We start from the raw sequence: 24,176 nt of genomic DNA, 5'->3' as shown, positions 1-24,176 counted from the left end.
TTTCCCTTCGGATTCTCGTCATGATGTTATGTCGTGCATATCTATGACCCGCTGTCAAACCACCGTCTGTCGATGTTCGGGTACTCTCGCTGACTCTCCCCCTTCTTCTCCGTCCGTGATGCAGGCAGGGATGGGGGGTCTGCCTTCTCTCCTCTGTTTCTTTTCTTTTTCCTTTCTGGAAAATGGGACGGTTTGCAACCTACAGGATCTTGCTGCTTGTAGGATCCCTACCTACACCACACTACGCAACCCACCAACCCCATTCACGCCCTTCTCAGAATTTGGCATGGCAGCAGAAGACAGAAGGGGGCCCGACGACTTGTCACATCTGCCAACCAGTCGCATTCTCTAAAATCTCTTTTTGACAGCAAACGTTGGGGACCGAGTTGACGGACTGCGCCACGCCCACCGCACCCCCTCCCCTTTGGACATGTCGCGAAAGAAGAAACATCAGTCCCTCTCTCCCCGCCCGCACGCTCGTGTAGACAAAAGTCACTGACCTGTTTGCCTCTTCTGGACGATATCCTGCGAGCGAGAGAGTGTGTGTATCCGTAGAGCATCTTGAGGTGAAGCTTGTCACAGGAAAGACGACGACACCACCACCAACGAGCCAACCGTCCAACCCGACCCGTCTCTTCGGGGCCGCTCGCACGTTATGCTTGCCTTGCCCTGCTGCGCCTACCTGTCAACTATGGACGTTTTTTTGACACCCGGCGTCAGAGCGATTTGTCACTTTCGTCTCGTTGATCTGAAGAAGAACGCCCGTGATTGACCTTCGTCTTGCCGAGCTTTGGATTGGTCAGGTCGTCTCTTCCACTTGACAGGCAGCTCGGCAAGAACATGAGAAGGCAGCAGGCACACAGATGATCCCGCGCGCGCGCTCTCTCTCGCTCTGACTTGCTGCGACTAATGCTGCTGCTGCTGCTTGCTGACGGTGGCGGCGCCCCCCCCCCCCCCTCCCCGGACGTTCGTCCTTGCCCAACCTCCTCTCCATTGCCATGCGATAGAAACTTGCCCATACCTGGCAAACGCCCGCTGGGACTAGTGTATGTCTCCTGTACTCTTGGACACCACACGCGAGCAGACATCAGACCAGGTACAACCGCTCGCGACTGACCGTTGAGCATCTCCCTACTCGGACGATTGTGAGACTAAAGTGCCGTAGGTTGATTTGCACACATGGGATCGAAACCTGCATATCTTCGGATCGGACACCAGTTTCTCCCCTCTTCCCCCGGAGGCGACCAGCCAGCTACTCGTGATGTTTCTCTCTTTCCTCGTCTACTGTTTTCCAGCTGTACTAGGTATGAAGTACCTGATAACAGCAGCGAGGTTCCCAATGCCTGAGCACCGTTCACTGCCACAAGCTGAGCCAATATATTGGAACTAAGAAAAACCATGTTATAAACAAAACGGCAGTTTGTAGTATAGGAAACAAGGGGATCTACATTGATTATCTCTCGCCACAGATCTATGATCAACCACTCACTGTAACTGCTGCAACCCTGTAGAGTAGGTAGACTCGGGTAAACCTCCCTCCCCTCCTTCGTTCTCCTTACGTTGGAGATTTTCCCCGTATGCCCCCTTTTTTCCAACCAACTCCGTCCGGACCTTTTGACAAATAAGACAAGGCATGGGTAAGCCCGACTAGAATCGGCAAAGGGTATGCCTGCCTTGGTGCGACTTGCTGTTTCTCTCTTGCCTCTCGGTCGTTCTCTGTGCTCGCGTATGTGTCTTTGCTGTTGAGTTGGGGGTCCTTATAGCATAGCAAAAACCATGATCAGGAATGGATGACGTGATACCCGAGCTTCCGGGTTCAAGGGGGCAAAAGGTTAGGAAGGGGAGTGCTGTCCAAAGGGGAAAGAAATAGGGGAGAGAGATACTAAGCAGAAAAGAAAAAAAGAATGGATAGCATTGAGAAACTGCGGATTTTTCCAAAACGTCAAGGGCTGGCACGTACCAAGTGGGAAAAAAAAGTATTTGACATTTCTGTTCGAGACGAACGGTGCTACGAGGCCATTGCCGGGTCTGTCTGGTATTGAGTCTGAGTTTGAGCCTGGTCTGGCTGTCGGACTCTTGTTCCCCCTTGTATGCCTGAACGAAAAGCCTAGACAGAAACATCCCGAAGAGACGGGAAGAAAGGGTCGCGGGAAGGGGTGATCCATGGGGGATCGAGAGGTGCGTACGCTGCGTGCTGGCGGAGAAGGACGAGGGGTGACCCTTTCCATCGCATCTCTCTCTGTCTCTGTCGCTCTCGTCCGTCTCTTCCATCATGCCCCCTGGCATTTTTGTCGAACGTCCGTCCGTTCAACCACCAAACCCAACTTCCAAACCCAACACCCCCTCCCCTTGGAGAAACAGGCAGGAGCGTTGTTCTGGCCTATATCTCCAAACGACACTGTGACTATCAGATTTGTAAAGAAGAGACGAAAGCAGGCAGAGGCGCGAAAGCGAGGGAGCATGGACGGGTTGAAGGGGCCAACATATGCCACCATACACAGATACACGATACAATATGGAGGGGTAGCGAGATAGAGTGAGGCATAGCACACGGGAAACAGAATAAGACGAAGAAGGGGAACACCTTACAAGGCTGTGACCAGGTTATGCAGCTGTTGCTCCTGTTACGCTACATACTGATTATCTTGTCCTAATGTGGTCCATGTCCGATAAACTACGATACTCCGGTTTCCGAACATCATTGCCACCATCCAACCCGCACTCGCCTACTTGTGTGAAGGTGACATATCTCTCTCCGAACTGGTTTGAACACCAAGGGCTGACGGGGCACCCACCAAGAACAAACTGCTTACTCCAGACCGGTATCAAACCAAACCAAAGTATGCTCATCTACAGTCTTGCCATCAATGCCAAGTAGAAATTTGCCCCTGATCCCAAAACATCGAACCAGGGGGAAAGAAACGCTCAATCTAGAAAGCCCAAAGTGAAAACAGAGGAGAAGGAGATGGTGGTGGTGGTGGTGGTGTGTCGCGAATAGCATCGCATGTTGTGTGTATCCACAGATGGTTCCCAGCCCAACTCTCCTCCATTGACGGGCTCTTGCTTGGTTGTGCCCTGGCCATCGACATTGACACGCACACACCATACACGCCATACAACTTTCCTTCCAAAACCAAAAGTCCGAAAAAAGATGCCAGCTCGCGAGATGAAAAAGGGTTCCTGAGACGAACGCCCACGAGCATCACATCTTTTTTTCCCCTTTTCCCCTCTGGCCCTCCAAGCCAGCCCCATGTTCGGGAAAAGAAGTCCCCCCCCCCCCCTCTTCAACTCTGCAGAAAACCATGACACCTGAACCAGGGGCAAGCACGCTTTCAACGTTTATGCCCTTCGCAGAACCTTATTCAGGAAACCGCCCCGGCCCCTTTTGGGCGTTTCATCCCCGGACGGACCAACGACGACGTGGGCATCCCTCATCGTCCCGTCTTTTCCTCCGACGAGGCCGCCGCGGTGCTGGTTCTGGTTCTGGTTCTGGCGGTGATGGTGATGGTGCTGCTGGTGTTGATGGCCCGGGTTCGGGGGGCTACCAAGACGAGCAGGGAGATCGCCCGCGTACTGCGCATCTCCCCTACTGATCTTCACATAAGAATCATCTGAAGAACCCAGCGGCGTGGCGACGGCGACGGCGGCCCCTGAGTCAAAGTGGGCATGACAGCCCTCCGCGGCAAGTTTCGACATCCCACCAATCGCGGTGTTGGTGGTGTTTGTCAACGACAGCGACAGCGACGACGACGAAGAGGTCGGGGCCACGTCGATGGGTCGCCGGCTGTCACTCGCGGCGGACGTGACGGGTTTCCCTTGCCGGATGTGGGAGAGGCCTCTGTCGAGATACTCGACCAGCGGCGCCTTTGTGTCGAATCCAAAGGTTGTGGTACTGTTCCTGTCCTCCTCCCCGTCGGTGGTGTTGTTGGCATTGCCACCTCCACCTCCACCTCGTCGCAAGGCAGAGCCGCCGTCCCATCTCGTCGCTGTTCCTGTCGCTGCTTCCTCTGATGATTTGGCTGCTGCTAGTGCTGCTGCTGCTGCTGTACCCGTCACCGTTTCTGCTATTCCTGTCCCCCCACCGCCACCGCCATTGCCAGTGTCATCAGAAGCAGCGCCAGGGGCGGGCGCAGAGGCGGGAGTGTCGCGCGGCGTCTCGGCAGCCCGGCCTCCGCCACTACCGCTGTTGTCATGGGCTTCCAGGGCTTTGCGGTAGAGGTTCGGGACGCGACGCCGGAACTCGGCTTCGAGGTCTCGTTCATGCTGGCTCGTCGTGGCTCGCGCGCCGCGGCCCGAGCTAGCAGCCGACGGGTCGTGGTCGTGGTTGGGATCGGGCCTCGACGACGAGGCGTAGTAGCCGCTGCTATTGTTACTGCTACTGCTGGCGACTATTCCCTCGTCGTCGATTTGAGCCAGCAGTTCCTGGTACTGCGCTCTCCTCGCCGCCGCGTCATCAGTCTCTGACGGTGCGGCCGCCGATGTCTCTTGGCGGAGGGGATCCGGGTTTTGCTGCTGCTGCTGCTGCTGATGCCCTGCCTCGCCCGACACCTTGGACCCGGTGATGGAAGTCTTGTACGAGACATTGAACTCCTTGTAGTGGCCTTTGAGAACGAAGCACCTGCCTGGCCAGCCCCAGGTCCTGAACTTGTCGTAGAGGGTGTCGGCTAACGGGCAGTCCCGTGAGGCGTCTATGACGCGGTCGTAGATGACCATGCATGTGGTGGACTGCCACTCGCCAAAGACCTGTCTGCTGCGTTGGTCTGGGAACGCTCGCTCGATCATGTCAAACGAGGCTTCTTTGATAAAGTTTAAGGGGGCGCGGAGGTTGATTGCTCCCATGATGTGAGATTTCTCAAAGTCTGCTGGAGGACGGAGATCAATCATTAGGATCATGCTAGAAGAAAGGACCTTGATGATTCTTTGAAGGTGATGCGGCAGTATCATCTGAGCTCCTTGGTATGCTTCTGAGGTTGGGCCACCACCCATTCTAAGGGTTTGGAATTGCTGCGAGACGACATCCCGTTCCCGCCGGTGATGGAACCAGGCCTACTACAGTTACTATGCTATTCTGAATACGCGACAGTGTGGATGATGAAGCCTACCTCGACGTGCCACAGCTCTATGCCCAAATTTGAGGCAACAAAGTTCTTTTGATCATCGTTTGGCAACGGCTCTTGCTTGTAGTACTGTTGAAGCAGGATTTCAACATGCTGTGAGAATTTGGGCGGTTCTGGGATATCGTGTAACATGGTTCTCCGCGCGCTTCTCTGCTGGTTCGGAATCATGGATCTGGATATTGGTGCCCCATCCGATGATACTTGAGAAGATGAGGTGTGGTGCCGTTGTAGGGTTCCAAGCGAAGCTGTTGAGTTTGGCGACTGAAGGGGCCGCGATGGTCTGACGATTGGCGACGATAATGGTGATTCAGCGTCTAGCTCCTGTATGTTGGTCTGTCCTCCTTCGTTTACTCTCACGTTTGGTTCACTGCCTCTCACATGCGTCCCTACGACGCTGCCTGTTATCGTTGGAGCATTCGTATATGTGACTTCCGAGAAAAATGTGCCCATCGACGCGGAGTCCGGTTGTGTGTTGTCATGCGCTATACGAGCGCCTCGGCTCACCGGAACATCCACCCTAGCCTCTTCGTCCTTGCGACTCCTCTCTGACACTAGGTTATTGGAACGAATGAAGGCTATGAATGAGGTTGCATGGTCCTCTGGCAGGAGATCCCACACCATGACTGGCATAGATAAGAGGAGCAACGTGGAATGACTCTTGAATACCCCCTGGACTTTGACGTACTTTGCTAGGGCTGGGAAGTTGGATAACCACTGCTCCCAGGCGCTCAGATCCAACTGCTGATTGTCTTCCAGTGCCAGCGAGATCATGACATGCGGCGTATCCTCATTCGGCTCCCCTGCCATTGGTGCGCCAGGCCCTCGCCCACCTATCATCCCCTCGGGCGATCCGCTCTCGTCTGCAGTGATCGCGGCATCCAATGGCGGCGATGGCGGCCGCTGCTCAGCCGGCACGACCCGGGACAACTCGATGCTCGGCGCCTTGTGGTTCGACGTCATCATGAAGTGAACTGGCGTCGACCTGGCCTCGAAGACCTTGCCGTTGATGTTGACGGGGCGCGGGTGCTTTAGGCGGGCGAGGACCTCGGCGTGCAGCATGGCCGCGGAAAAGGTGCGGAGCCTCCACTCCTGCATTACCTCAATGAGGGCGTTTGTGAAGGAGTAGCGGCCCGGATCTGGGGCGATGGCGTCCCAGCTCGAGGCGGAGATGGTCTCGGTGATGCTGTTGCCGTTGGGGAACGTTGCGCTCGCCGCTCCCGCGCAGCAGTCGAGGAGGATGAGAACGTCGGATGCCGAGCGCTCTAGCAAGGTCTGAATGGCAGACCACTGGAGCCATGGCGAGTCGGGATGTCGAGTGCTAATGGAATTTGTGAGAATATGAGTGATAGAGATGAGATAATGCTGCAGACTTACGCGCACCAAGTGCTCTGACGAGACTCATCTATCCTGGCATGGCCGCCGTAGTAGACTAAAAAGAGCGTGTCTTGAGCCTCGTGGTCCTTGATCAGCTTACCGACCTGCATCATGAGCTCTAGATGTGAGTTCTCAGACGGTATAGGAAATATTTCCGTGCCAAAGACATAATCCTCGCGGAGGCACCGTTCCAGGTCCTCCAGCTCAGGTAACACAAAAAGGTCATCACAGCCCCAATGCAGGAGCAAGGCCTGCACCTTTGAATACCGCTGTGACGATTTTCCGCGGTTCGGAAATGCTCGGTTTGCAGACTTTGTGGATGAAGTGTCAGTATGTGACCTGGAACACATAACCTAGCCTCGTCACTTCATCTTCCAACTTACATTCTCCAAGGTCTGAGCGAAGCTATCGAGGTGCTTGACGTGATAGCTCACGCGGCTGATATCATGTGTGGCGGGCCGAGGCGCATCGCCGGAGCTGGAACCGTACTGATCATGGCCGGCTTGTGAGTCTACACGTACTCTGCGCGACTGGATCGCCGAGACCCTGGCACCTACAGTTGAGTCTGCACTGCTCACGCTGTTCCCGTCATGGGGTCGCCGAGACCGAATGGTCACATACGGCTGGTGATCGCCCATGTTCACTGGCTTTCGAAGCAAGCCTTGGCCAATCTATGAGTCGATATGTAGGTATTCAGGTTGCAGTTATACGCGCTTTCGTGGCCAAACAGTGAAACACGGCGCCGGATGTCTCTTTTACCACAATTTAAGTAGTCATGAGATGCAAATAGTGACAAAAAAAACCAAATGTGCTAGGAGGGCCGTGGAAGCCAAATGGTCTGTAGAAATCGTAGTGACGTCTGATGCATCGTCAGGTACAGCAAAAAAGAGCCTCTGGGTTGTGAGAGAGGGAAAAATAAGAGAAAAGATGTCGTCGGCGGTGTCTTTCGACAAGGCCCCGTTCGTCTCGGTCGACGGAAGGCGGACGGGCTGGAGGGGCATCCCACTCCGCGCCAGCTTCGGTAGCTAAAACGGCTTAGCGTGGCTGATGAGCCGGTGACCGAATGTGGCAGGGCGGGCTGGACCCGTGAAAGTATGGGTACAGTTTTAGCCCCCACACGTGCTTAGCTGGCTTATATAATCCTGCACGTGCTTGGTATGTTGTGGCTGAGTGTGGCTAGTGCCTCAGATAGGTAGCACCTACACCAGAAGCTTGGGTGGAGTCAGTAGATGTCCCTGCATTCGGCACCGAGCGAAGTGTCCTCAGCAACGGGTCTCCAGCTCCGACATCGATGCCAACGGACCCATCCGAGCACACTGTTCACTCACTGATCACACCAACCCGTTCACGTCACCGGAGAATCCACTTTCATTGACCTTACCACCTTGCATCTTGTTTACTTATCTTCTGGTAATATTCAGAGCGTTTACGGATACATTGAAGCGGAACTCATTTGCCCCAGTCTGCAGCGAGATTGCGTAGGTCATCGTACAATATGCGTCAGCGAATCACCTTCATTCATAAGCCTAGTGACGGCGCGCCTCCGGAGTCTCTTGAGATTAGTGATGCCGGCGTAAAGGGTCCCGAGCTCTTATCTGTTAGGGAAGATAGAATAACCTTGGCCCTTGAGGAGCTTCCCTCTGAGCTATCCCAGCTTCTGAGTGAGAGTCATGAGCTACACATTAGATGGGTTAGCCCGTTCGCCTATGACACTATTGGCCCTTTGGCTTCGAGGGTATCACCAGGTTTCCATCTGTTTTATACGCCAAAGAAGGAGGAGACCAAATGGGACGCGTGAGTCTCGATCAGAGGGTATCATCTGGGCAACATAAGGAAAACTAACATGAGATAAAGGACAAGACTTTGCACGGCTCTCAAGGACGCCTTTGGTGGGAGCAGTTGTACATCGTCAGAGGTAAGCTATACTTCCAGACAATCCTCCTCCCGAAGTCACACCCAACCAGGCAAGACCATCAAGACTAACTCTGTCAAACAAAGTCATTCACAACCCTCCCCAACGATAGGTTCTCTCACTCCGCAGCACTCCAATACTACGAGCCCCTAGAGAAACTCGCCGCCTTCAGCCAGTACACAGCCGAGAAGCTCTGCCCGGCATCTGATGCGAACTGCAAGTCCCGCGCAGAGGACCTCAAGACGGCGGCATCCTTTGACATCTCCTACGACACAATCTCGCACGCCCTCAAGCTGACGGCACAATGGCCCTACGGCAAACACCGCGTCGCCGTCGCCTCGACATCGAACCACAGGACCGAGGTCGGCATCCTCACAACCGACTCCACCGCGAAGCCGGAGCCGCACGAGATCGGCATGGCGGGCGGCCTCACCGTCCTCGGCGAGCACAAGAAGCCCGCGCCCGTCCTCTTCAACGTGCCTGCCCGCCACCGGCTGCATTCGGACTCGGGAGACGAGGGATCGCAACGCGCCAGCTCCTTCTCTGCAACGTTCCTCGAGCCGACGGGCCTGCACCCGACACTGCAGCTGCGCTTCGACTCGGCTGAGCCGCCGGTGGAGGATGCCTACTGTTCCATCCACGCGCACCTCACGCTACCGAAAACTATCTTTGCGGACCGCTACCAGCTCGCCGACGACCTGTTCCTCAAGTCCAAGAACCTGACCGCCCTGCGCTACGCCAGCGCGCCCGTGGACCTTGAGGCGCCCGCGTACGCCACAAAGCCGTGGGGCTCCGGTGTCCTTCTCGAGCTCGCGCCGCCAACGACAACAGGAGAGGGGAAGACGAACCAAGAGTGGACGGCGGAGGTCCCGCTGCACCTCCGATATCTGGAGCCCGCGCTGGGCGGGTACACCGAGGTAGAGGTGCCCTACCCGGCCGTCTTCTGGGCGTGCTCGTCCGAAGAGGGGACAAAGTTCCCGAGCAGTCCGTTTGAGAGGGTGAATCTCGGATATGACGCGTTGTTCGGACCGAGGACGGTGTTTTGGCACGTGGAGCCGCGACCCGCTGCCGGACGAGACGGAGGTCGGCTCACGAGCACCGTACGCGTGCCTGTTCTCGAGGCCGGGCAGGCAGAGTGGGTTCGCGCCGGGACGGCGGCTGCGGTAGTTGTTGGGTTCGCGTGGGTTCTGTGGAGGCTCGTGGCGGCGTACTCCAAGACGGGATATGGAAGGCGTAGCGGGGCGGATGTTGGTGAGAAGAAGAAGCAGTAGAACACACACCTGGACATCTGGAATATACCACCACCTTACCTACCGTGCCTTACCGCCTTACCTTGATGGGTATATAGACCTCCTCAATTCCATTCCTGTCACCAGCCAGCAGGCGCCCTCTAGGTCGGGGGTCAGGTCAAACTGGCTGGGTGGTGGAATGGTTCATGGTCAACAATCAATTTATACGCCAACCAGCCTACTCGACGACAGGCTTAGCGAGTACCCGAGTTCGAATCCCAGCATGTGCACCAAGAGATGTAGCCCCCATTCGCCACCGGGGGGGTGAACTCTTTTTTGGTTCATTGTAGTAATTGTATGTGATTAAGTAGTACCATGCGAGGTAGTTGAAGATGAAATAAGGGTCATCTCGCGTCCAATATGGCCATGTTCCTACAGTGTGTCGCGGATTTGCACGGCCCGGCTGTGGCGGAGCCCTCCTTGACAACCAACACCGCAGAACGCGGGCGACGCGGAAGCCTCCAACATGAAAGTCGCCTGATTATCCCAACGACATTTCTCGTTTCTTCACCTTGGCTTTCTGTTCGTCTCAAAGGAAGTCACACCCAATCAACTCCCAATTGACAATTCTAAAGCCACCAATGCATCTCATACCAACCCAACAATGATCTCCTACGTCATCGCCCTCGTGGCATTCCTCATCTTCTTCTCCGACCCCCTCGTCGACTTCTTCTCCCCGTCGTCAACATCCGGTGGCCGAAGCGGCACAAGCCGGAGCCGGGTGGCCCGCACGCCCCGGCCGCAGATGAACGAGTCCCTTCTCGCCATCGAACATCCCAACGCCACGGCTCTGTCGTGCCCACCCGACGACTACTCTGTGCGCATCTTTTCCAAGGAGCCGTTGGTGTTGTATATCGAAGGGTTTTTGAGTGTGGAGGAAAGGAAGCACCTACTTGAGGTTAGGTATGTTGTTTTATTACATGCATGTATTTTGCCTTCCCTATTTCGTGTCGCGTCACACACGCATCCGGAACCTTGGTTACAATTGAAGATGAGGAAGATGAATCCATGCTTTCTCATAAGCTTCCCACTCGCCCAACACTCAATCTCAACTCATATCTCATCTCACCTCACCCCAACTCATCTCAAACTCATCTCACTCACTCACTCACCAGCAACCCCATCTTCGAACCCTCAACAATAACCCACAACGGCGCAAACACCCACCGCGACACCTCCATCCGCTCCTCCGACGTCGCCCTCCTCCCGCGAGACGACACGGTCCGCTGCGTCGAGGCCCGCGCCCGCGCCCTCCAGGGCTGGCGCGAGGACCTCTGGATCGAGAGGCTGCGGACGCAGCGGTACGTCGAAGGCGGGCACTACTCGTATCACTTCGACTGGACCGCCAACCGCGGCGGGTGGGGGCGGGTGAGTAGTATGATGGCGTGGGTTGACGCGCGCGGCGAGGACGGGAACGAGGTGCCACCTGGGACGGGGAACGGGGATGGGTTGGTTGGTGGCGGGACGGAGTTTCCGTTGTTGGAGGTTCCGGGGTTGAAGAAGGAGGTTTGGTGTCGGTTTGTGGAGTGTGGAGGGAGGGATGGTGGTGATGAGAAGAAGATGGGAGGTGACGAGGAGGCCAAGGGGACTACCTTCAAGCCCGTTCCGGGCAACGCGGTATACTGGGAGAACTTCCGGGCTGATGGGAGCGGTGCCGGGTATGACGAGACGTGGCACGCCGGACTGCCGGTCATAAAAGGCGTCAAGGTCGGGCTGAATATCTGGAGCACTGGGAGGATAGAGTGAGATGGCGTGAGTCGGACGTGCTCCATACAGCATCATAGCTTCGAATCATGCTCAGTTTAACATGGTAACATAAAGTGTTGCTCAGTCTGTTCTTTTGTACGACAATATGAACGCCAACCTTCAGCACGCCTTCTCAAGTGATATAGCCCCCCCCCCCCCCCCAACATACGTCCCAAAATGATGCAAAGATATCCAGCCACCAAAATGCTCCGGCTTGCTTGAAGAAGATGAGAAAGAAAAACAAGGAAGAAATTATCGAGTGAACACACACGCGCACGTTAGCCGCATTTCTCACAAACACAACGACGCCTACTATGAAAGACCAAGGAAATTCGGCTCTCCCCCACCCCCAGCCGTCCAGTCAAAATCGTCCATGAGCATCGACCAGTCGATATCCTGCAGCGGGTCACTCGCCGGCACAAGGTTCGCGTTCGAATCCGTCGCCGCCGCTACCACAAGGTCAGCAACACTCCCACCGAACCCCCGGCCACCCCTACACTCACGCGTCGACGCCGTGCCCCCCACCCCGGTTCCCTGTCCAACACCACCTCCTCCAGCAACACCACCGGCACCACCGACACCGACACCAGAACCGCCCTGCCCAACCCTCGCCTGATCAAGCTCCTTCTTCCACCGTCTCAGCGTCCCAAACGCGATGACAGCACCCGTACGGTGCGGGTACTGCGAGATGGGCGCCTCCAGCTTGGGCATCATGTGCCTCAGACTCCAATAACTCTCCGACATGCGCAGCACGCGCATGGCGAAATCGCCTTCCTGCACGGAACACCGCCGCAGGGCTTCTTGCGCGTTCTTGACCGAGACGTCGGCGTTGGCGAGCTCGACATCTGTGGCGTGGCCCGAGACGAGGACGTCGAATATCACGGCGGCGGCGTCGAGGATGGTGCGGAAGACGTGTTGCGGGGCGTGTAGGAGGAAACGGTGCGAGGACTCGAGGCGTAAGGAGAGGTTGATGAGGGCTTGGGCTGTGCTGTAGGCGCGGTTTACGTTGTGGCGGAAAGTGGGTTTGTCCACGGTGGAGAGGGGGATGAAGTAGTAGGATTGGAGCTCGAATTGGACTGCTAGGATGGTAAAGAGGTCGAGGTCTGTACTCATCAGTAAAGGGCGGTTCTCGACGTGGTTTCGGGGGAAGGCAAAAGAGAATCATGTTGACGAACCAGAGTTGTGACGAGCCTGTAGCTGCTTTAGCTTGTTCAGCTCATCTTCCAAAAGCTGAATGACGGTGTCTGGCACGCCTTCGCCTTCTTCGGCGACGGAGAAGACGGTCCGGCTCAGTCTGTTGGAAAACTTTTGCATCTCGTAAAGGAGGCCAAAGTACCCCAGAGCATCAGGGAGGGATCTCCCACCGGCGGCCCTGTTGACGGCTTCATTGAAGAAGCCGGCCGGGGGCGGGAAACCATTACTTGAGGCGACTCTATGCCACGTAGTCAGATACCAATTGCCGAAACTGAGTCACATATGTTTATAAGTAAACAAAAACGTACCTCTGAGCCTGGATATTATACCCCATCCACGTAAAACAGGCCTCCTCGTCGGTGATATCAGTCTGCCGGTTCGGCCCTATACAAAATTCGGGATGTGTGCCACGGCCCGTATGCAAACCCAACAGCAGCGCGGCATTCTGCGCGATGGCGACGTACGAGGACGACGGGTCGTTGAGGAAGCGGATGGAGGGTAAGGGCCATGTGCATAGGACGAGCAGGGCGTCAACAGTAGACATGCTGATGGGCGGGCTTGAAACGGCGGCCCAGACCTCGCGGGGCAGGTTCTCGATGAGAAAAGGGAAGAGGCCGGCGTCGCGGGTGTACCGCCGCGAGGAGATGGCGATGAGGGTCCAGAAGAGAATGGGGCTCTGTTTGTAGAGCTTGTCTGGGTCCTGAGAGCGGACGATGGGGAAATAAGGGTGGAAGTGTTCAAAGTAGCTGTTGTCATGTCGTCTCAGTCTTTGTTTTTCTGATATGGATATGTGCTGGCTTGGAGATGATGTATGAAGAAGGGTTAAGGTAGCTCACTGGTCAAAGTAAAAATCGATATCCTCCCCAGACAGTACCTTGGACCCCAAAGCCCTTGGCTGGGCGGGCTGCCTCGCGGGACCCGTAGGTGTCGTATGTGATGTGAGGGTTGGCGTTGGGACCTGCTCCGGTTGGCGGGCCTGCTGAACGGGAGACAAGGCCGGCAGGCTCACCCTTGATGCGGAGGGGGGCGGCCGGTGGTCCAAAAAGGCACTGGCGGCTCCGGGGTAGGCAGTGCTCGGGCTCGGCAGCGGCAGCGGCAAGGCGGCCGGAGGGAGGATGCCAGTGGCGGAGACGGGGCTCGGGTTGACGGCATTCTTGATCGTTTGGACTTCTTTTTCGAGTTGTTCTAGTTTGCTGTTTGATGTTCACACACGCGCGGAGATATTAGACCGTGATCTTGTATTGAAAGGACACACACAATAACATAGGGCACCGGGAATTGAAAGACGGGCGCCTTTGGAGCAGGGAGGAAAGGAGAAGAGAGGAGAAGGGAAGCCACCTTCGTCTGGTCATCCGCTTGTGAGACTTGTCAATGACACATTGTATACCGAGCTTAGAGCAACGTTGACACGGCTTGTTGGGCGTGTAGCTCGCATTGCACTTGACCTATTTCCAGTCGTCCAAAGACGTTCTGTTAGCATACGGGACGTCATATTCGGTATAGCAGTGCGACGGATTCCTAGAACATGCAAAAAGGCCGAAGGAACAGAATAAGTCTCGTCGGCATGTTTGCTGACATTGCATGATGAGCCCCAGGGGACCTGACGAGGTGGCCCCCCATCCGTCCTTCCCGAGTCCCGGATGTCAACCGCGATCCAATGGGAATGGGAACCGGGAGAGGCGTTGGAGGGGCACGGGGCATGCTTGACATGTGTGGCAGCAGAACGTTTAAAAGATTAAAACACCACGAGGTAAGGTCGCCATGCAAGGGGTTTGAGGGACAGATACAAGATGAACTGGTCCAGGGTATGTATGAAAGGTATGTAGAGATACAAAAAGGGAGTATCAGAGGAAAAGTGAAAGCCCACCTTGGAGTCGCGACAGCTCGTGCATGCTGTATTGCGCCGGATCCGGTTCGGCACTGGAGGACTGGGCGAGGTATCCCTCTGTGCCGACGCGGGGCTCTTCAGCGGCGGGTCCATCAAGTTTAGGGTAGGGTGCGCGCGTGCGTGCGTGCGCTCTGCTTCCTTGTCCAGGTTTAAACGCCTCTTTGTGTGTTTAAATGAGCCGATTCTGGCGCACTTGTGGGTGCTCGCTCTGATTGTCTGGCTCACTTGCTGGCAGCTGCTGTGGTTGTGTGAGTTGTTGATGGCAGAGGTGGAGAGGAGAGAAAGGGAAACTCGGCGCGGTTTCGGCAATGCAGAAGAAAGGTGAGGAGGAGTGCGGTTTGATGAGAAATGCTGGGAAAGACGCGACCGCAACCAGAGAAAGAGGAGACGATCACGTGCGCTTACCAAGTCCATTTCTGAAGGATTCAACGGCGGTCTTATCGCGGACAATGTCCGTACCTTCTTCTATCTTAAGGTAAGCACGTTTGATATGCAATCTAGCCAACAACGAAGCCGATGCCTCTCTTTCGATCCGCCGTTTGAGTCATCGCGAGAAGTCTATGGTGTTTTGCGATCAGGGCGACGAGTCAGACGCTTGTCGTGTAGCACACGACTTACTCAATACACACTTACCTAGACGCCATGTTCGAACACATGCTTCAGGCCGATGCATGCCGACGTTTATTGACCATGTGGAAAATATTGAGAAGGACCACTTACCAATTTCTCTATTGAGTCAATGTACCTTACGGTGCGCCATAGAGGAGGTATGAAGCTTGGTCTCACGTTGATGAGTCACTGAGGCAAGGCGCAACGGCCTCGAAAGCTTTTGAATGAGGCTGGTAGTCGGAGAAAGCTCTCAGGTTTCTCAATAAAATCAGGTCGATAATCACTTTGACCATCTTGGTGAAATCGCCGCCGAGAACATCTGCGTATTTTGGGAACTATGCACCATCCAATGGCTTGCTTCATCTACATCAACGGCTACCCGGGCGTCGGCAAATTCACCGTCGCCAGCGCTCTCTCTAAACTGATTCCACGCAGCCGCGTCTTCCACAACCACCTGGTAATCGACCCCGTCGCCGCCATGCTCGATCGCGACGACGCCGATGCCTACAACGATCTGAGAACCACATTCCGCAGACACGCTCTGGACACCATCGCCACACACCCTGCGCTTGCGGACAAGACGTTCATCTTTACAGACGCGCGGGAGTCGGGTCCTCTCGGCAGCGAAGCGGCGCAAAATTACAAGGCGGCCGCTGAGGAAAGAGGCGTGCCGTTCATCTCGATCGTGTTACATTGCGACGTGGACGAGAATGTCAGGAGACTTGGAGGCCGGAGGTGTGCTAAAGATGGTGAGGGGGCTAGTAACACCAAGTTGACTGACGATGAGATTCTGAGAAAGATTCGGGAGGAGGAAACCATATTTCAGTTTGGGGATGAAAACGAAATGTGTCTGGACGTCACGAGCCTGGAGCCCGATCATTCTGCGTTCCTGATTTTACAACATGTGAACGCGATTCACCATCGTCTTGATAAAGACAATTGAAGGTCATATTTCATTCACACCACATAATTTCATCGGCGACCTCATCAAGCGCTATGGTTTCGTATTCTCATCAAGATACCTAGAAATTCGCGCATTGCTTGTCATCATCCTTTAGGAAATGGCGCTAAATGTTGGAATTCTCATCCTTGATATCACGTCCACTTCCTCTCACAACTTCCAACCCACATACCCCAACCCAGAACCTTGCCCTGGATGGCTTCGGCGACCTGCTCCCTAGTAGCCCGGGCCTCCAGCATTGTCCTATCCAGTGGCTCGCTCAGGGCAACAATCTGGAAGAAATCTGTCGACTGTCAGTCTTCCCATTCTACCTGAATGCAAGAGAAATCAAAACTCACATCTATGGGTACCGTGGTTCATAAGGGGCCGCGGGGGAACATACACACCCTCCCTCCGCCCCTTACCCCAGTAAAACCCTCCCTTTAGCAGAGATTTGCTCTCATCCTCAATCTCAAAGTCTTTGGGGTTCACCTGTTTCTTCTCAGGCGCAATGCCACCGTATACACTACAGTCCACAAGTCAGCATTTTCCTCTCTTTGAAATGTGTGCGACTTACCCGTGACAGATGGGCGTCGGCAGGGGCGCATCCGGATCCTCGACCACGATGAGCCACTCCTTGACCTTTGACTCGAGGTCTAGCGGCGCGGACCACGACAGCGCGGGAATACGGCCGCCGCCTTCTGTGATGTACTCCGGACCCAAAGTAGCTGGAGACGCACCGCAGTCTGGCGACGTGACGGTGATCGTCTGCTCCGTATGCGAGGCGAAGGCCGGGGATGTGTAGAAGGATTTGGCGTCGTGGGCGCGGGAGTTCTTGAGAAGCCAGCTCAAAGTCACTTCGACGTATGGATTCATTCTGTCGAATTTGAGAATCCTTTGATTTCTAGTATAATGATTATCAGAGTTTATTGATGCTTCTTGTGTTGTGGTTTGAAAACGTGGCTGTAGCGATGATGTCAGATGAGATGAGGCGGAAGAGGGGGAATATGAATCTCATATACCGACGATTCTCAAGAACCCATGATTAAGCTTGTTTCCGCAACCCGAAACGCTTATTACGGTATGTCCATGCTTATCTCCAGCTAAGCGGACGCGATGCCTGCCTTCAGACGGTCTTATAAGCCTCAAGCCCGGGTGGCTTGGACTTGTATGACTTCGGTGCCGATTCGGTCATCACTCGGCCGATCGATCTGTCGTCAGGCAATTGAGGTCTGGATTAGTGCCAAAATCTCCCATTCCCTCTTCTTTTACCTCTATTTTCCCTTTGTATGAGACTCGACCGCACGCCAAATGACATAGAGTACTTCACCAAGTAAAAATATGGTGAGTTACTCATAATGCAGAGAAGAGATGTGAGACTCTGGAGAGGATCACTGCAGGGATCCTCCTCGTCTGCTTCCGGCTTGGCGGTGCTTAACGGTTTTCAGTGGTCCACGACCCCTGTAGACGGACGCCGCGCCGCCTGTGGCTTGAACTGGCCCAGGTACGGACATTTCCCGTGTGGTGGGTAAGGAATCAGGCGGAAAACAACCACACAGGACTGTCTATTTCAATAATACCAACATCAACTACAACAACAATTATTTTGATTGTCGCAATCGTTGGCAAAGATGATTCTACAGGAAATTCACCGCAGTCTCTTGAGGAACACAAAGAGCGCTGCTTCCGGGCTATCCAGACTATCCGCAAACATGTCATCGACGCGCCCCTATTCGTCGTCACGGTCATTTCCCGCGCTCTTCGTCCGCGGCGGAACGTCTAACGGTCTCGTCATCCACAGACACAACCTCCCGCTAGAAAGCGAATGGCACAAAGTATTGCCTGCCACCATGGGCTCGCCGGATCCTTACGGCCGCCAACTCAACGGGATGGGCTCGGGCATCTCATCAACGTCCAAAATCGTCGTGCTGTCTCCGCCCTCGCGCCCCGACGTGGACGTGGACTACACTTTTGTTCAAGTTGGCATCAAGGATGGCAGCCTCGACACAGCAGGTAATTGCGGAAACCTCTCGTCGGCAGTGGGGCCCATGAGCTTGGACGAAGGTCTCATCCGGAACCCGCGCCTCGAACAAGGGGCCGACGGCCAGACGTTCGCTACCGTACGCATCTTCAACACCAACACATCAAAAGTCATCTCATCGCGCTTCAGGGTCGTCGCTGACGGGACCAGCTCACCAAGATACGCCCCGGAAGGCGCTTACACCATGGACGGCGTCCCCGGCACCGCTTCCCCCATTACCCTAAGCTTCCTGGACCCCGCCGGCGCAAAGACGGGCAAGGCCCTCCCCACGGGGAACCCCCGCGACTGGCTCCTCCTCCCGGACGCGAGCACAATCCAGGCCTCGCTCGTCGACGTCAGCAACCCGGGTGTCTTTGTCCGCGCCGCCGACCTGGGCATCCCCTCGCCCGAAGACCTCACGCCGCAGGTCGTCGAGGCGGATGCCAAGCTCAAGGCCAAGCTGGACGGGATCCGGCGCGCGGGAGCGTCTATGATGGGACTGAACCCGGACGTAGAGAGCGTACCTAAGATCGTGCTGCTCTTCTCCGAGACGCGCTCGGATGACGTAGACATCCGGTGTCTTGCGCTGTCCATGGGCCAGGCGCACAAGGCTGTGCCGTTGACGCTTGCGCTGTGTCTCGGGGCTGCTAGTCAGTTGCCCGGCACGATACCGGCGGAGCTCATCGGTGGCCGTGCCAAGGAGTCTGTCGTTATTGGGCACCCGAGCGGTAAGGTGGATATCGGGGCTACATTTGACAATGGCGAGATTGTGTCGGCGGATCTTCGCCGCACGGCTCGAGTGCTGATGAAGGGCGAGGTGTTTAACTAGCAACGTGCTGAAGAAATTCCGCCTGTTGCCTCGAGTCTCCTCCGCGAATACCAGATGCTGCCGCACTACCGATCCTACGCATATCCGTTACGGCTAGTGTAACCACTTGAACCAAGAATGAAAGGTTCTAGAGACGCGTAGTCTTACTCACGAGTAGGGCAGCATCTCGAATGCCCCGTGGAATCAAGTAGACCAAGGCGGAAACCTCTGGCACACGATCAGCACCCTCGTCGTGTGCTGGCTCTGGACTGCCCTGTCAAGGAGATCGCCAGCTCAAAGTTTCGCGAAAATAAAACTTTGTCAACGCTGGAAAACGATATCATAGGGATTGTCACCGGGATGACATATCTCGTGGCACTTGTGAGATCTGGAGCAAGAACAGAACAGATCTCGCGCCCTTCGCAGGCCCTTTGCGTTCCCTCCCACCTTGCTCAGAAGTATGAAGTCCGGGAGTCAGCGCCCACCCAAAAGCCTATAGGGGGTGATTTGGCAAGGATCTTTAGTGTCACCACGGCACTGCTTCTGATTGTGGCTACTATATTAGGATGAACTCACTTTGATAGAAGTGGACTCCGAATTGATGATGCAAAGCTATGTCCCTTGCGTTACATTTGAAAAAGTTCCTTGCCTACTTATAGACGCGATAGATGTCAAGTAATACGTAACCGTCGTGTCTAGTACAAGGGGGCACTCAACAACTGTAGGGACTGTATGGGCAAAGGGACATGGGAACTAGCATCATCAGCGCACAAGCGACAGCGTATTCTTTAAAACATGTTTACTGGCATGGTCAACGATTTGGTGTTGATTATTGCTATGCCAAAAGAGAGTGCGATAAACTGAGAAGGCTGCCTTGACGCCGGCAGTACATGTCTTAGGGTACAACCAAACTTCCTTTAAATAACTGCATCAAAGCCGAGTCTTGAAATGGATGGTTTACTGGCACAAGCAAGTGCCATTTCGGCGGGTCATCCTCGCCCGGTTCTGGTATCCATGCCATCCTCAGAAATCCCGCTTCGATTTTCATTACGATGTTCCTGCCACCAGTAGGACGCGAGGTGTCCAACTTGTACGGCCCGTCTGCCTCTTCTAGGGGTCGCCATAGACTTTTGCTGTAAACATGGTTGTACATTTCGTCCTTTCCTGTTTCTGGAGGGTTCTCGTGGAGTGGCTCGAGCCAGGCAAAGCTTTGTGGTTCGTACTTATTCTTCTCGTCATTTTTGAAGTATAAAATCACGATTGGCCTGCGGTCTTTCTCGCGATGCTTGACTTCGAGTGCATAATTTGTCTCATTCGCAGGTAGTGGTGCCCATACGCCTAATTGCCCGACAGAATTCCATTTTTCTCCGGCATACGGCTTGTCTCCGGAATCCTCTGGAAATCTGGGCAGATCTCCGGATGTCTCCTTCACAGAATCATCTTTGAATGGAGGCTGAAACATTCTGGCAAAGGCGCGGCGATTCGAGTAAATGTCGGATGTGTTGGTCTGGGACTGTGAGTTGTGTCGTAGGTGGTGAAAGCTCGCTGGACAGGATACTTGACTGTTATGTCATGCTGTTTATATAGGTATAACCCCTAGCTGTTTTGAAGGCCTCACCTTTTTTTTAGCAGCATCCCGAAGTGTAGATATTCACATGCTATTGACGATGAACATGGTTGAGATAGTACTACCTCGCATCAAAGAAACCATAGTTGTGGACAGCCACCCTCTTTTGTTTGTCACGAGAGATATTCAAAACACAGAACGATAACAGACAATGATTTAGAGAAAGCCAATGTTAACCGCCTACGCCAAGGATTACCAGACGAAGCATCAAACAGAAAGGTGATGATCCGCGCTGCATGTCTGTTGTTCTCTTCGATTAGCCGCCGAGGCCGTCTTCTTGGTGCCAAGGACCAGCATATCAGATCTTCTTGAAAGCGAATTTCAGGAGGTGGTCACCATTTGCAATGAATACTACCCTCGTGGTTGATTCAGCGCTACCATGGACAAATGACTGGAAGACGTTTGTCATGGCGTTGCCTCTGAATCGGGTGTAATGGAGGGTCGTCGGAAGCGGACTCAGGAAACCGTGCTGCAGCTCGTCACCACAAATCATCTTCTCTCCCTAGATGAATACATGTCTGCTTGCATGCAAGACATTATTTAAGGTCATGGTAGGACTTCAAAGCAGTCATGAAACCGAGAGGTTGATATAGGTAGGTACTGAAAAGACGGAAATTCCACCGCATCTCTCCCTATAGTAGACCATATAGAAGCGGAACTCAGCGAGCATGAAATAGCCACCGCCAATAACGGTGGTATTTCGATCATCTAATCATTGTCTGGCTTTGTCTGGCCGAACTTACGAGACTGCTGGCCGAACTCACGAGACTGGTCACATCATGAGTTTCACTCTGTACCCGTAGGCGGCTCCACGTTCTCCTCCTGATCCAGCACCCTCAAGGTCTCTGCGTGTGCCCGCAACTGCCGATCCAAGGATGCCTGTTCATGGCGGTAAACATTGAAGAAGTCACACCTTCTTCTCATCAATGGATTACAGACCTGTGTAACAGCAATTATGCCAAAGAAACTGTTCAGAATGCCTCACCCAGTGAACGACTTCTGACTGAAACCGTGTACAAAGATCAAGATATATTTGAATGAAGCTAACGTCTACCGCCCTGCCCAAGAATGGCTGAAGGAAGCACTGAGTTCAATAGCAGGAACTTGAACCACAAATCCGTTGCTCTAAGCCTTGATTAGTTGTCGATACGCGGACCACATCGTTAGTCCCTTTCGTTATGTATAAGTTCACCAACCGGAATCGTACTCATTAAGAGAAGAGAAGAGGCCCGCTATGGGGATCGAGAAAGCTTCCCTGAGGACTAGGCACATCACCGGTGCTAGATTCATGACTTTCTACAGATCAAATTTCATGTTATTTGCGTCTTCCTGAGGTTTTGTTGCCCAGAACCTTTGTACCCGGACCTTCAGCTTTTCATCAGCGATACTTGACGGCTGTTAAAGCATTCTTGAACGACCACAAGCCACTTCGAAACATTCAACACGCAGATAGGCCTTTTCAAGACGTCCATGATATAGTGTACCGTTGGCACCGCTTCAGTACGAACGTCAATATCTCAGGCAGCCAGGGTGAAGCAGTAAATGGCCGTAGTATAATTTGGACGTGAGCATTGACTAGAACTTACAACCCTTTCCCCCTAGCCTCGCTCACAACACTCGTCTTGCTCGTCACCAAAATCCCAACCTCGGAGCCCGAAGCATCGTCCCCTCTCCCCTTGAAGTCCCTCGCCACGCTATCCTCCGACGGATTCCCGCTGGCCGCCATGACGGCCACGTTATGCCTCTTCTCTCGCAACCTATCCAGCTCCAAATCGTCATCATCGTCGCTGTGTGTCGAGTGCATCTGACTAAACCTCCCTCCCCCGCCTCTAGAAAGTTTCGACCCGAGAAGCCCGGATTGGCCAATCGTCTGGAGGGTGTTCGGCTTGGCAGAGGCCGCCCCTGCCCCGCCGGATCTCGTTGTGGCACCGCGTGTGCCGCGTAGGGACCAGAAGCGGCCGACGGTGGCATCGAATATCGGTTTCAGGAGGGGGCTGCTCGAGACTATGATGGCGACGCCGGGCTCGAGAGTTCCCATCAGCACGACGCCGACCTGGGAGTATGTCACGTCCGTGAAGTCCATTGTCAAGACGTTCTTTAATCGTAGGGCGGCGAAGATCATGGTCCTAGAGAAGTTCGTACAGGCCACGGTCAGTTATCCATATACTAGCATAACAATGTGAGGGCGAGATGAAGAAGCTGGGGATTCCCTTACAGAGCGCCTGCGCCAAAGATGATATACAAAGCCACCTTGTGCGGCCACCGCAGTTGCAGGTTATACACCATGGGTATCGGCAGCACTAGAATGATGAGGTCCGTCGCGAGGTCAAAGTAGCCCACGGCGGCGAAGGCGGCGTTCTGGTCCCCGCACTTGCCGCCGGGCGTCGCCGGGTTCCAGTTCATGGCCACGGGCTGGCAGATGAAGATGCCAATGAGAATGGTGAAGAGCATCCAGCAGACGCAGAGGCCCGTGGTGATGCGGGCCGCGATCTTGAAACCCTGGACGAAGAATACGCGCTGGAGCATGAGGGTGATGCCGATCTTGATGAAGCCGAGGCAGATGGCGAAGAGGGTTTGGACACCGTATGCGGCCTGTTTTGTCCCCGAGAGGCGTGTTGTTAGTTGAGGCTCTCAGGAGAGGCAACAGAAAAGAAATCAGGGGCAACACGGGGATATCTTTGTAGGCTGACCTTTGACATGCGTTCGACGTGATATGGCTGGAGGGTCAAGTAGTGATGCCCAGTTCCTCCAAGATAGACCACTAGAACCACCTTTTAGTATAGTTCAGCTCTGCAAGACTTTGTGGTCCAACTCACTAACAAAATTGCAGGCCACTAGCCCATAGAAGGCGATCTACTATGTTGTCAATACACCTGGAATACGACTTGCAACCACGTCGTGTCCTACCAGAGCAACAACAGTCAAGAAATCCTCAATGGTAAATGACTGTCCCTTCTTCCGCCGACTGTATAACCGCATGCCCGTCCATAGTGTTGTGGCAAACGTCAGTAGCACATTGACGACGACAATGGGAACCGCTCTGTCGGAAAGGGGCACGATCTCGGTCTGGATAACATCCTCTGGTTGGACGGTAGCGTTTGTCGGTACGGCTAGACGAGCAAAGAGCGCACCGCTGATTCTCATCATGGATTCGTGTCGGGTGTCGTCTCGCACGACAGGGCGAATATGATGGCTGGAGATCTAGTCTTCAACTAATACCGCAGACGCCGCACCAGACGGAACGGGGGAGCCTAATGGCTTAACATATCCGTCAACCTCCTTTCCGCAACGGCACAGCGAGTGATCCACATTCTTCAAGCGAACAGAACATATGCATGATCGAGTCAAGACACAGGTTCTAGCCGTACGAAGGGGTGAAAAAAAAAGCAAAGACCTACTTGACAGGGGCGTCCAACAGGCCTCGTCTTAGGCACCCCCGAAACCAACCCAGGTTATGGTCATGGCTCACCGGCCGATGGGCCATGCGGGAGGCGGGCGCACTGGGATCCCGCGTGGCAATGATGAGATATCACAAATTCATGATAACGCAAGAGGTCTACCATGTAGACGGGGCGCGAAAATTCCCACATGGTGATACGATTGTGCGATACAAAGATCGAGAGTCTCTCGTACTTCCTGTGCTTGCACTCTG

The 24,176-nt window shown here is 54.5% G+C and overlaps 10 protein-coding genes across 10 annotated transcripts; 4 read left to right on the top strand and 6 right to left on the bottom strand.

Moving 5' to 3' along the window:
• Window positions 1–1,151: 1,151 nt before the first annotated feature.
• On the bottom strand, window positions 1,152–2,165 carry CABS01_00531 (uncharacterized protein; the record flags this gene model as incomplete). The annotated part of the gene is made up of 2 exons (XM_060533912.1): window positions 1,152–1,687; window positions 1,961–2,165. 2 exons carry the CDS (start codon window positions 2,163–2,165, stop codon window positions 1,152–1,154), a joined length of 741 nt encoding a protein of 246 aa, XP_060406426.1.
• Window positions 2,166–2,809: 644 nt separating this feature from the next.
• CABS01_00530 (uncharacterized protein) lies at window positions 2,810–3,115 on the bottom strand (the record flags this gene model as incomplete). The annotated part of the gene is made up of 1 exon (XM_060533911.1): window positions 2,810–3,115. One exon carries the CDS (start codon window positions 3,113–3,115, stop codon window positions 2,810–2,812), a length of 306 nt encoding a protein of 101 aa, XP_060406425.1.
• Window positions 3,116–3,339: 224 nt separating this feature from the next.
• On the bottom strand, window positions 3,340–7,129 carry CABS01_00529 (uncharacterized protein; the record flags this gene model as incomplete). The annotated part of the gene is made up of 4 exons (XM_060533910.1): window positions 3,340–5,046; window positions 5,103–6,435; window positions 6,492–6,802; window positions 6,875–7,129. 4 exons carry the CDS (start codon window positions 7,127–7,129, stop codon window positions 3,340–3,342), a joined length of 3,606 nt encoding a protein of 1,201 aa, XP_060406424.1.
• An 857-nt stretch (window positions 7,130–7,986) lies between these two features.
• CABS01_00528 (uncharacterized protein) lies at window positions 7,987–9,674 on the top strand (the record flags this gene model as incomplete). Its single annotated transcript, XM_060533909.1, has 3 exons — window positions 7,987–8,285; window positions 8,346–8,406; window positions 8,490–9,674. 3 exons carry the CDS (start codon window positions 7,987–7,989, stop codon window positions 9,672–9,674), a joined length of 1,545 nt encoding a protein of 514 aa, XP_060406423.1.
• A 622-nt stretch (window positions 9,675–10,296) lies between these two features.
• Window positions 10,297–11,438, top strand: CABS01_00527 (2OG-Fe(II)oxygenase family Oxidoreductase; the record flags this gene model as incomplete). The annotated part of the gene is made up of 2 exons (XM_060533908.1): window positions 10,297–10,595; window positions 10,808–11,438. 2 exons carry the CDS (start codon window positions 10,297–10,299, stop codon window positions 11,436–11,438), a joined length of 930 nt encoding a protein of 309 aa, XP_060406422.1.
• Window positions 11,439–11,750: 312 nt separating this feature from the next.
• On the bottom strand, window positions 11,751–14,124 carry CABS01_00526 (uncharacterized protein; the record flags this gene model as incomplete). The annotated part of the gene is made up of 5 exons (XM_060533907.1): window positions 11,751–12,541; window positions 12,614–12,870; window positions 12,941–13,378; window positions 13,469–13,825; window positions 14,078–14,124. 5 exons carry the CDS (start codon window positions 14,122–14,124, stop codon window positions 11,751–11,753), a joined length of 1,890 nt encoding a protein of 629 aa, XP_060406421.1.
• A 1,354-nt stretch (window positions 14,125–15,478) lies between these two features.
• On the top strand, window positions 15,479–16,072 carry CABS01_00525 (uncharacterized protein; the record flags this gene model as incomplete). Its single annotated transcript, XM_060533906.1, has 1 exon — window positions 15,479–16,072. The coding sequence occupies one exon, from the start codon at window positions 15,479–15,481 to the stop codon at window positions 16,070–16,072; it is 594 nt and encodes a 197-aa protein (XP_060406420.1).
• Window positions 16,073–16,224: 152 nt separating this feature from the next.
• CABS01_00524 (uncharacterized protein) lies at window positions 16,225–16,945 on the bottom strand (the record flags this gene model as incomplete). The annotated part of the gene is made up of 3 exons (XM_060533905.1): window positions 16,225–16,373; window positions 16,429–16,595; window positions 16,647–16,945. 3 exons carry the CDS (start codon window positions 16,943–16,945, stop codon window positions 16,225–16,227), a joined length of 615 nt encoding a protein of 204 aa, XP_060406419.1.
• An 836-nt stretch (window positions 16,946–17,781) lies between these two features.
• CABS01_00523 (uncharacterized protein) lies at window positions 17,782–18,918 on the top strand (the record flags this gene model as incomplete). The annotated part of the gene is made up of 1 exon (XM_060533904.1): window positions 17,782–18,918. One exon carries the CDS (start codon window positions 17,782–17,784, stop codon window positions 18,916–18,918), a length of 1,137 nt encoding a protein of 378 aa, XP_060406418.1.
• A 3,188-nt stretch (window positions 18,919–22,106) lies between these two features.
• On the bottom strand, window positions 22,107–23,671 carry CABS01_00522 (uncharacterized protein; the record flags this gene model as incomplete). Its single annotated transcript, XM_060533903.1, has 5 exons — window positions 22,107–22,650; window positions 22,740–23,116; window positions 23,215–23,285; window positions 23,341–23,377; window positions 23,432–23,671. The coding sequence occupies 5 exons, from the start codon at window positions 23,669–23,671 to the stop codon at window positions 22,107–22,109; spliced, it is 1,269 nt and encodes a 422-aa protein (XP_060406417.1).
• Window positions 23,672–24,176: the final 505 nt, after the last annotated feature.

This window comes from Colletotrichum abscissum (assembly GCF_030869225.1).
Source record: "Colletotrichum abscissum strain IMI 504890 chromosome Unknown Scaffold_1.1, whole genome shotgun sequence".
NCBI lineage: Eukaryota > Fungi > Ascomycota > Sordariomycetes > Glomerellales > Glomerellaceae > Colletotrichum > Colletotrichum abscissum.
The sequence above is the reverse complement of the archived record's forward strand: the minus strand, read 5'-3'. Positions and strand labels throughout refer to the sequence as shown.